Source organism: Tenrec ecaudatus, chromosome 4 (genome assembly GCF_050624435.1).
Source record: "Tenrec ecaudatus isolate mTenEca1 chromosome 4, mTenEca1.hap1, whole genome shotgun sequence".
Classification (NCBI taxonomy): domain Eukaryota; kingdom Metazoa; phylum Chordata; class Mammalia; order Afrosoricida; family Tenrecidae; genus Tenrec; species Tenrec ecaudatus.
Window position 1 is genome coordinate 68,229,576 of NC_134533.1, and position 12,033 is coordinate 68,241,608.

Here is a 12,033-nt window from a genome sequence, read left to right on the forward strand (position 1 = left end):
GGAATAGATCTATGTACATATATTTATAGGTTTAGTGTTAAGGAAACAGATGGACAGTGGGCCCCTGCTCAAGTACTCCCTCAACACAAGAACACTTTGTTCTAACAATTCGGCAGTCTGAGACGCCCACCTGCCTGGCATGATCGCTGAAGACAATGAGTGCACAAGCAAATGTGGTGAAGAAAGCTGATAGTGCCCAGCTACCAAAAGATATAGCACCTGAAGTCTTAAAGACCTGAAGATAAACAAGCAGCCATCTAACTGAGAGACAACAAAACCCACATGGAAGAAGCACACCGGCCTGTCCCGACTAGATCACTGAGGACAAAGTGGGTGCATAAGCAAAAGTTGTGAACAAGGCTGATGATGTCCGGCTATCAAATGATATAGCATCAGGGGCCATAAAGGCTTGAAGACTATCAGGCAGCCATCTAGCTAAGAAATAACAAAGCCCACAAGGAAGAAGCACACCAGCCTACCCCAACGAGAATGCTGAAGACAAAGCGGGTGCATGAGCAAGTGTGGTGAAGAAAGCTGATGGTACCCAGTTGTCAAAACATATAGAATCTGGGGTCCCATGGGCTGGAAGATAAACAAGGGGCCATCTAACTGAAAAACAACAAAGCCCACATGTAAAATGCACATCAGCCTGTGAGATGACAAGGCATCGAAGGGATCAGGTATCAGGCATCAAAGACAAAAAAGATGTATGTGTATATATATATATATATATATATATATATATATATATATATATATCAATCATACCATCGTGAATGAGGGGGTGTGCAGAGTGGGGACCCAGGGCCCATCTGGGGGAAATTGGATATCCCCTTGCAGAAGGGCTGTGGGGAGGTGACGAACCAGTCACAGTGTAGTGTAGCAATGATGAAATATACAATTTTCCTCTAGTTATTGAATGCTTCCTCCCCCCCACTATCATGATGCCAATTCTATCTTACATAACCGACTGGACCGGGAGATGTACACTGGCATGGATAGGAACTGGAAATACAGGAAATCCAGGACAGATGAGCCCCTCAGGAACAGTGGTGAGAGTGGCGATATCGGGAAGGTGGAGGGAAGGTGAGGGAGAAAGGGGAAACAGATGACAAGGTCTACAAGTAACCTCCTCCCTGGAGGACGGACAGCAGAGAACTGGGTGAGGAAGACATTGGATAGTGTAAGATATGATAAAATAATTATTTATAAATTATCAAGGGTTTAGGGAGAGGGGGTAGCAGGGAGGGAGGGGAAAATGAGGAGCTGATACCAAGGGCTCAAGTAGAAAGCAAGTGTTTTAAGAATGATGATGGCAACATACGTACAAATGTGCTGGACACAAACTGTATGTACGGATTGTAAAAAGAGTTGTATGAGCCCCTAATAAAATGATTTTTAAAAAACATGCTCCGATATATGTATTTTAAAAAGCATTCAAAAAGATGTTTACTCCATTTTCAGAATCCTCCTTTTTTGAAACTTGTCCTGAGCACTCATGACACTCAAGTCACTCATACTTATGCTTTGCTTGCTTTGATTTCTGGATTTATTGTGTCTCTTTCACTAAACAGTGAACTTCTCGGAACTATGTAAATATTTTTCAAGCTGAATATTTCTTGCATAGATTATGTTCCTACTAATTCGGATCCTCCTGTTACCATCTATATAATGTTTCATTTACAATGAGTGTTTTATAAGGAAAAGGTAGTGATTAAGATGTCGTATCACCTTATGTAGGCATAATCAGATTATAAACACCTTAAGAGTGGAGACTGACTTTACTTCCCACTGTTTTAACCCTAGTGTCCCTAGTGTTTGGTAAAATAAAGTTGCTCAAGATACATAAGTGGAACGTATGCGAAGTAAGGATCCAGTAAATGCTTTTCAATATGCACACGTTATTTAGCTATCACTAATAAGTCACTATGCATGTGTCTGAGGGAATATAGAACAATATTCAAAGTACAATATTTCAATAAATTTTATGTCCATAGGGAGACTACCTGAAATTTTTTAAAAACACTAATATAATTCAGTAATGACTCTAAAAACGGGTGAAAATTTAATGGGAGACATCTGGAAAATAGTCAAAGAAAAGATTTCATAGCAATGGAAACTGGAAACGTTTTTAAAGCAGTAAGAAGGGCTATGGGAGACAAAGGACTGGAGGTGGAAAACATGGAAGAGGGGCTAATGAAGGAGATGAAGTAATGTATACAAATGTTTCAATGTAAAAGTGATGATTTGCTCTATAACCTTCCCTCAATTCACAATAAAAAGTTAAAAAATTTAAACACTGTGAAGGGAGTATATATTTCAGTCTGAGAGAATCAAAAACCAATCAAATATTTACAAGAAGCTACCCATTGCATTTTCCGAAGTGGATATTAGGTGGACCTCAGAAAACATGACCTGACACACACACACGCTGCATGCTAAAATTCTAGTTATTGAGCTCTATCTCGAGTAATGGTTAAGTGGCTTGGGGAGTGAAGTTGAAGCATCTATCAACTTGTAGACAAGATGTTCAAGTGTCCTGAAGCATTGGCACAGGACCACACATACCACACTGGGGAGGGGGAAAGGGAACCAGAGGCTAAGTAGACTCTGAAGACTGACGGCTGATGAAGAACAACAGCAAATAAAAAGAACACTGAGATGAATCTTTACATGGAAATCTATTATTTTCATGATTTCAAAAGTTAAAAAATCTCATTAGGGTTTGTAAAAATCAAGAATATACAAAGAAAATATAAACACACTAATTTACACTATGACCAATCCAATAGAAACTTATAATATTTCAAAACATGTCTTATCTAAGTGTTTTAATGTATGTGTGTATATATGTTTATGTGTATTTGGTCACATTAAATATATACACAATTCTGTGAAAATTATCCTGCTTATTAATATGTGTGCATGTGTGTATGTGTCTGTGCATATTCAAAGGAATTATATACACAGATTTTATGAACGTACCCTACCTTTTAATCTATCTTTTCAACTAACAATATCATTTAGCTCTATAGAAATGTTTAGATGGTTTCATAATGATTAATAATTTATTAAATCAATTCCATTACATAATATTTTAAGCTGTTTCTAAATTTTCATTTCAAAACATAATGCTAATGAACATCACTACACATTGTTCCATTCTTGCCCGTTTTCCTCACTTTGGACACATCCTTAGTAGATTAGTCACTAGGATTATACAATTTCCAAAGTACCATGAATAATTCATTTTTGAATTAGTGAGTTATACCTTTCTTCACATTTCTTATCATGTTTTTATTCATATACTCAGTATTAGGAATAATAAATAATAAGAATTTCTGAAATCCAGACTTTTCCTACTAATCTATATAAAAGATTTACCTTTTGCAGCTTTATATATTATAGGTGGCTAGATAGTCTAGACCCACCCTATGACTTGGTTGGTAACTCAAACCAGTGAACAATCAAATATGAGTCAGGGAAGAGTTTCTAGAAAAAGATTAACTCTGAAACTTTCCTAAACTCTCTTATAAAGGAATATTTTGAGCACAGCCTTGCGAATTTGCTTAGTCTTCACACTGTAGATGATGGGATTCATCACAGGCGGGATGAGCAAATAGACATTGGCAATGAGCGTGTGCACATAAGGAGGAGCATGCTTCCCAAATCTATGCACCAGTGACAAGCTGATCATAGGGATATAGAAAATGGCGACGGCACTTATATGTGAGACGCAGGTGCTGAAGGCTTTTTTCTGCTCCTCTGGAGAGGCAATGCTGAGCACCGAGCGGATGATCAAAACATAGGAGAGCAGGATCAAGACAGAGTCTATGCCAGCAGTAGAGATGACAATGGCCAAACCAAAGGCACTGTTGATCTTGGTATCAGTGCATGAAAGCTTCATCACATCCGGGTGGAAGCAATAGGAGTGGTGGAGCACATGGCTGCGGCAGAAAGACAGACGCTTAAGAAGCAGAAGTAAAGGCACCAGAGCTGCTGTTCCTCTAACAACAATGGCAAAGCCTGCTTTGATGATGCGTGAATTCGTCAAGACCGTGGCATACCTCAGTGGATTACAGATGGCAACGAAGCGGTCAAAAGCCATTGCCAGGAGCACAGAAGACTCCATGAACGTGAAGCCATGGATAAAGAACATTTGGCTGATGCAGGCGTCAAAACTGATTTCTGTAGCATTGGACCAGAAAATGCCCAGCATGGTCACCAGTGTAGAAAGACACAAGCCGAGATCGGTGAAAGATAGCATGGAAAGGAAATAGTACATGGGTTGATGAAGACTTGACTGGGTAATGATGACAAATAGGATCATTCCATTGCCAGAGAGGGCAACGACATAGAGACAACAAAATGGAATGGAGATCCAGGCATGAGAGATTTCTAGGCCAGGAATGCCAGTAAGGAAGAACACAGCAGGGCTGAAAATGCTCTGGTTGAAGAATGGCATGAGGATTGAAGGAAACGGACTCCTCCGCGAGCAAACACCATATCCTGCAATCATGGGGTGAGAAAAAGGTTTTACTCTCCCTTATCCAGCATTCAACTTCAGATCACCTGTTCCTCGGGGCGAGTGCTTACTCAATTACTCTTTCTGAAATTTGGAACTGATCTTCGATGAACTAAAGGAAGAGATAGAACACTAAATTATAGGAGTAAATTTAGATTCTGACAAGAGTTTCACTATATATAGATGTCAGTATATATACATACATATATTTTAAAAGAAAGTTTAGATTAGATATTAAAATATTTTTCAACTGACAGGTTCTGTGTACATCATCAGATGGGATATATCTAGGCAACAAAGTAATCTCAAAGAGTAATTTACCCTGCTTTTGTTCACTTCCCAGTTTCTAAGAACAAAATGCTGAGAGTCTGTTAAGATTTATAAGACCTTATGAACCAAATTAAAATTGAAAGTAAATATGTTAGGTATTTTAGTAGCTAAATACACTCAATTGACTACAGAACCACTTTTAGAAAACCATAACCGGAAAGAAACAACTAAATACAGCCCCCAAAACACTATCGGATGAAAAAGTAGCCAGAGTTAGTTTATCTCAGTAAAAATATACACAACAAAACATTCAATGACTTCTACATGTATAATTCTGTGCCATTCATAATATTCTTCATGTTGTTCAACCACTATTGTTATCTCTCCAAACTTTTCCACCACCATTAAATGAACTCAGTGCCCCCTAAGCAAAAACTGATACCCTCTTCATCCCATGATAAATATTGGTCAATGACACAGTTAAAGATTATTGTGCCAACCTGACCGATAAACACATGTGGGGTTAATTGAAGGGTGGAGAGATAAATGGCTTGGTGAACCTCGCCTTTCTAGTTCTCAGGTCTCTTGCTTTCCGGTGGGTTGGACCAGGGTGCAGCTGCCTTAGCCAGTTCCCTGATTTAGCTGGCAAGGCTGACTTCCTGTAAAACATCCATGAGGATAAGCTACATGAACCTACCACAATACAGCCCTAGGTGCATGAGCAGCCATGAGGAGACCCCTGCCAGTGCTGAGATACTTACACGTTCACTGATTCGTCTTTCCTCCTGAAGTCGGCATCATTGCATGTGTTTTGTGGGATTGAGGAGGACTCTGTGGACTGGTGTTGGACATATGGGTTAATGTTGGACTTGTGGGCTTAGGCAGTACTGGGTTGGGATGTTTTCTTGATGTGCACTTACCCTTTACATAAAACTCTCTCTTATACATGAGTTTCTATGGATTTGTTTCTCTAAAGTCCCCAGACTAACACAGTCAACTCTGGTTTCTTTTCTTTTTATTAAAAAAGTAGTTTCTTAATATGATATTCACATTTCATACATTTCCATAGTTAAACCGCTTCAAAAAAGAGTTTTATATACATCATCACGATCAGCCTTATTTCTCCCTCCTCCTTCCTACATCCACTGATTGCTCCCCAACTCCCCACCCCTCTTCCTGATAAATCATTCCCTCAGTTCTTGTCTCTATGCATCCACTAAGGCCTCCCGTGCTTCTTGAACTGGGAATAAAAACAAAACTAAGCAGGAAGATATTAATAATAATATAAAGATAAAAATGAAGAGTAAGAAAGTAGGCAACCTCAGCAGGAACAAAGGAAGTAATTAAAAGCCAAAAAACTAATTTGCTGCCATGATTCTGACTCATACCAACACTAGAGGACAGAGCAGAAATGCTCCGGGGGGTTCTGAGGCCATAAATATTTATGAGCATAGAAAGCTTCCTCTTTCTCTATTGGAGCAGCTGGTGGTTTCAACCTGCTAACATATAATCCACTATGCACTATGCCAACATGTCATAATTAGAAATAATACACATATAATTCATAACTGGAAAATGATAGCACAAGCAAGTCTTCTGGTCTTTTTGTTTTATTTGTTATTGTTTGTTGTTGTTGTTGTTTTTAAAGGAATTGAAAATGGATTTCTAGGGAAGTTTTTCTTAGAAACCCTTGCTGCAGCTTGGTTCAACTCTACACAGATGGATGATGATGTGTGTGATACTTTTCTTCTACTTGGTGATGTAAGCATGCTTTCCTCCACATAAAAACGTCTACACAGTCTAAGAAATTTATCATTACTGGTTCTTACCCTTAGACTTCTTCCACCATACATAATTTCATCCATAGAAAGAATGCTAGGTGTGTAGTGTACTTGTTCCTTATTCATTCATTTATATCTGCATTTATTCAAAAGATATTGAAATAGCTACAGAGTGCCAGTGTATGAAAGGAAAGTTGAAAATAGAATTGGGACTCACTCACTCACTTACTGACTCACTCTCTCTCTCACTCCCTCACTCTCACTTACTCACTCTCACTCTCTTACTCACTCTCACTCACTCACTCACTGACTCACTCACTCTCTCACTCTCACTTACTCTCACTCTTACTCACCCTCACTCACTCACTCACTCACACTCACTCACTCACTCACTCACTCATTCACTGGCTCACTGACTCACTCACTCACACTCACTCACTCACTGACTCACTCTCACTGACTCACTCTCACTCTCTCACTCACTCCCTCACTAACTCTCACTCTCTTACTCACACTCACTCACTCACTCTCACTCACTCTCACTCACTCTCACTCACTCATTCACTCACCGACTTACTCATTCACTTACTGACTCACTCACTCACTATCACTGACTCATTCTCACTCTCTTACTCTCACTCACTCAGTGACTCACTGACTCACTCACTCACTCTCTTACTCACTGACTCTCTCACTCTCTTTCACTCACTCACTGACTCATTCACTCACCGACTCACTCACTCACTCATTCACTCACTGACTCACTCACTCTCACTCACACACAAAAAAGGAAAAAAAAAGAAAATAGAATTGGCTCCCCAAGAAAGTCTGTATACAACTCTGAGAAAGAATATATTTCCATGTATGTCAGCTGGGAGACTTCCATTCCAGCCACTGGATGAGCAGGCTGATGCCTGGAGTTGACTGAGAAGAATTCGACATAGGAGGGTGAATCAAAAGGATATTTTGGTAGCTATTTGGAGGAGGATAAAAGAGAAAGTTATATAATGCAGAGGCATCTTTAAGAACTCACTGAAATATTATAGACCAGACAATTTTGAATGGAGAGGCAATGCAAAATACAACAGATCCATATTCTTTGGAGCCAGTCCTTGAACTTCAGCTGAGAGACAAGTCTCACATCTGTGACGACACACGTAAGAATTGAAATGCAAACCTACCTCCGCAACCATAGGGGTTTCAATGACTCTGGCCCCTCTGAATAAGGCCAAAGAATGATCAAACCAAAGGCTGTGGTTGGAGTCACAGAGTAGTTAAAAACACCTAGGACTAATAAATCTATAGAGAAACCACAATATTTAAGGAGAAGATATAAGAAACATCTTCTAATCAGACTCAAAATGACACATTGTATCTCTTCTTTTTTCAGACCTGTGTTTCCAGAACAGGTAATAATGCTTGATACAATTACATCTGAGTAGTTGTTGAACAAAGCAAAGTATTGCTTCAGTAAATAATGAGGTACCCTAAACTCATAGTAATCTTGTTCTAAGGTCCCCTCAAATCGGAAGTCAAATCCATGTAGCCACATGAACATATTTTACAACAATAGGGAAAATAATAGTTTTCTTATTAATCAGATTTTCTCAAGACTGGACCTTAGTTCAGATTAGGACCTGAAGTCTTTGTTTACTTGCTTGATTTTTGGTTTTCCACATGAAGTACAAAACTGGTAAGAACCTTAAATTCAAATATTTTTTTAAAGATGAGGCAGCCAGCTCTCAATTTGATGTTCATTTTGTTAAAGCATATAAATGAGAGCCCAATTAATGGTCTTACTGGTCACACTAGATTTTCTCTCGAATAACCACAACAAATATACTAAATAACTCCTGTGTGTGTGTGTGTGTGTGTGTGTGTGCACGCCAAACTCTTTATTCACTTTAGTGTCTGCTTGGAGTCCGTCTTTGCATTGCTCGACATTCTCCTTGCGGCCTCTCTTCAAATTCTTATGATCAAAGTCAAGGTATTTGGACTCTTCTACCACCGTGGGCCTGGAGGCGAGTGGCATAGTGGCTTCTGCAATGGTCAGCAGTTCTGGTCTGCAGCTCCACAAGAGAAAGGCTAGCATTTTGCTCTCATAAGATTTACAGCCCAGGAAAGCCTAGGGAGCAGCTCTATTTTACCTTATAGGGTCAATGAAACTGCATTAGTACAGCCTGAAAGCAAAACCATCCTTAGAAAAAAATTATATGGTTCTCTAATCACCTTTGAGTTGTCATGTATTAAAACAGATGAGCAAATTTTAAATCACTGATCTAAAATAAAAAGATACTTAACTGTATCTTTCTCCCCCGCTGAGAAAATTGCCAAGGCAAGCATAGCCCACACGACTGTTCTTAGCACTCCTTATTTGGAGAAAATTTTTTTTTTTAGTGGATTGAATAAACACATGATCGTTCCTATTTTTATATGTAGTGACTACTTAGAACATTAGAGAAATTGTTTTGTTATTGTTGTTTTGGGTGACTAAATACATGGATCTGTTGGTCACATAACAATGAACCCCTGCTGAGAATTTCCTCTCTGACTGCTCTCCTTTCATCTTCATAAGCTGTCTAAAAATTATGCAGTGTGGTTGTTCTTGTTTTTAATATCTGCCGTGCACCAAAGAAACACTGAATTCATGCCCAGGAGAATCCTTGATCAGGAAAGAGAGGTCACAGAACCATGTCCCTGCCCTTTGAGGGACCGTCTCAGATAGCACAGGCTCTTTTACCTTACGAATAAAAGACAAAGAAGGAGGGTGGGAGAGAGAGAGAAAGAAAGGAGCTGGATAGAGACTATTAACACCACTTCAAAACTTACAGTAAAAAAGTGCTTCTCTGGAAGCTGGGAGATTAGTCCCTAGTCAGTCCTCTGCAAAGCCATTTCCAAAACGGTTTTCTTTTGCTAGGTAAACAAATATGCCAAGAACTCAGGAATGAGAGCGCTATCAAATGAGAGAAAACGGCATTTATAAGGATTCCGAGCCTGCCCAGTGAGAGTTAGTTATCCAGCATACTTATGTTATTCCGAAGAGAAATCTCTTAGCAACCATGTCCTGCTAACCCTTTGCGCTCCAAACGCAGACTGTAATTCATTTTCAGCCCACTCTTACTTCTGCCAATGGAAAAGCCTCCAAACGGAGAAGAGTTCCAGGCCTCGTTGAGTGGGCTAACTCTTGAACTGCTGTGGATCTAAACTCTTAACCTTCACTTTCCAAAGGGTGAGAATGAGGGAGACGCTCAGCAGTTTGCTTTGCAGTCATTTTTCAGTTTCAGCAATTATAAGGCATAAAACCCAAGTATGGAAATAACCATGTGTACTGAAGCTAGTGTGATTATGATCTGATTATTAGCAGATTCAGAGCTGCAGGTCTTCTTTGTATATTATGAATATCCCTGGAGCTGAACGAACTTATACAGAGTCACAGCTAATGACCAGTAGCAAGGTGGTCATTAAAGGAAACGACAAAAATTTATGAGCTTTGACTCACCATGTCTTGGCTCGCTATCCTACAAAGGTGCTAGACTACTAAGAGACTGGTGCAAAAATACCCGGGTAGGTAGAGCCTGAAACATTAATCTAATGTTTGTCATGTTAACCTACCTTAAAACTGGGAGCACCCAAAAGGCACTTTCAGATTTTATCCATTAATATAGCCCTTGACATTTAGCTATATATTGAGGAGACTAGTAAGTTGTAAGGAGCATAACTGATGAAGCATTCATATTTGCATAAATTTAGGCATAATAAGCTGTGCCCAAGGGGCGTTTCCTTGCAAAGACCTCCTGAAATTTGGAGGAAGGGGGTCCGCTAACGACTTAGTTCCATTAGAAGTGGTGGAGAGTAGAGGCCTTAATTACTCCCTGCACTTTGTAGTCCCTATTTTCATGAGACCCTAGATTTCTTGGAGAGTTGGGAAAGATGCTAGTCTTTCCAGGAGTTCATCATAAACAAGAAGATGTGCTTATTTATCAGGTATCTCCTGGATAAATAGAAACATATTCTTCACCCAGAAAACACTTAATGAGCTGCAGAAATTTTCACAGCTCTGAGTGTTTGTCATAAAATACATGAGGCTCAAGGGGAGAGAAAGAAAAACCAAAAGTAGGGAAATTCCCAAATTGTTGCATCTAGTCTGGGATATAAAAGGGAGAATCTTGCTGGCCATGTTCAGGGTACATCTGAAGGGTATACTATGTACATATGATTGTAGGCATTGTGTATGACAGATTGTAAACAGAAGCATGGGGTTTTGAGCCCCAAACCTAGAGGTTTAAACTATTCATCAACCCAAGCCACATAGCACATAGACAGGGCATAATAATTGGCATCAATTCAAACTGGTTGTCTCTTCTAATATCTCTGTTCTAGGACTTAACTCTGTTTGAGCTCTAGTGTTAACCACCTGAATATTCATTTGGCGTTAACAGAGCCTCTACTAAGCTCAAAATATTTGTGACCAGACAGTCTAGATCCAAAAATCAGCTCTTGAATTTATTATTTGTGTAACCTTGAGTTAATTAAGTAGCTACTCACTACTGGTAAACCCATTGCTGTCAAGTTGATTCCAAATGATAGCCTCCATATTAGAGAGAGGCCAGCTGCCTCGCAGGTTTCCCACAGCTGCAAGCTTGGTCACAGTATTCTATCACATCTTTGTGTCTCACAGTAAATGGTGGGTTCAAACGACTCTTGGGGGGACAACTGCTAAAGTCAGGAAATAAAGGAATGAGGCAAGATCATATTGGGCCAGTAAGAGTTGTATGATCTTAGCATTTTTTTGTAGGCAGTTGCCCAAACAAAATCTTAGATGCAGTAACCATTTCAGGTTATTGTTATTATATATTTGCTTTCACTGCAACCAATCAGGTACATTGATCCTACAGGAAAGTTTTTGCTTCTAACCTCCTGGTACTGTTTCAGACCCGTTCTTTTCAGGACCTACATTAATGCCGTCTTTTAAGACTTTCACCAGCGAAGCCCACTCTCCCACCTCCTGCACCAGCATGACCATCCAGATCCACTACTTCATGCAGATTTTTTTAATCGCATAATATTCCATGACTAGCTATTAAATGCTTTCTTCTGATTCATCAAGCATAATACCTACCTACAATTATTGTACAATGCTTTATCACTGTAAATAATGATGTAATAAATGTCCCTGTACATAAAATATAGTCTGTATCTCTGATATTCTTCCTTTGGATAAATTTCTGTAGATGGAAATATTATGGGCATTATGGAAATATCATTAAATAATCTATAGGTAAAGTGTCTTCTAGAAAGTTCATATAAGCAATATAAAAGAATATGTTGTCCACGGTAACACAGGAACTAGAAATTTTGAATTATAAATTTTTAATAAAAAGATGTTATTTTCTAAATAAGATTATTTTACCCTTTGACTTTATAATATATAAAAATGGTTTGTTTATTTATTTATTT

The 12,033-nt window shown here is 39.0% G+C and overlaps 1 protein-coding gene across 1 annotated transcript; it reads right to left on the minus strand.

Annotated features, from left to right (window-relative positions):
* Positions 1-3,520: 3,520 nt before the first annotated feature.
* Positions 3,521-4,465, minus strand: LOC142446897 (olfactory receptor OR51C1-like). The gene has a single exon (XM_075548631.1). The coding sequence runs from the start codon at positions 4,463-4,465 to the stop codon at positions 3,521-3,523; it is 945 nt and encodes a 314-aa protein (XP_075404746.1).
* Positions 4,466-12,033: the final 7,568 nt, after the last annotated feature.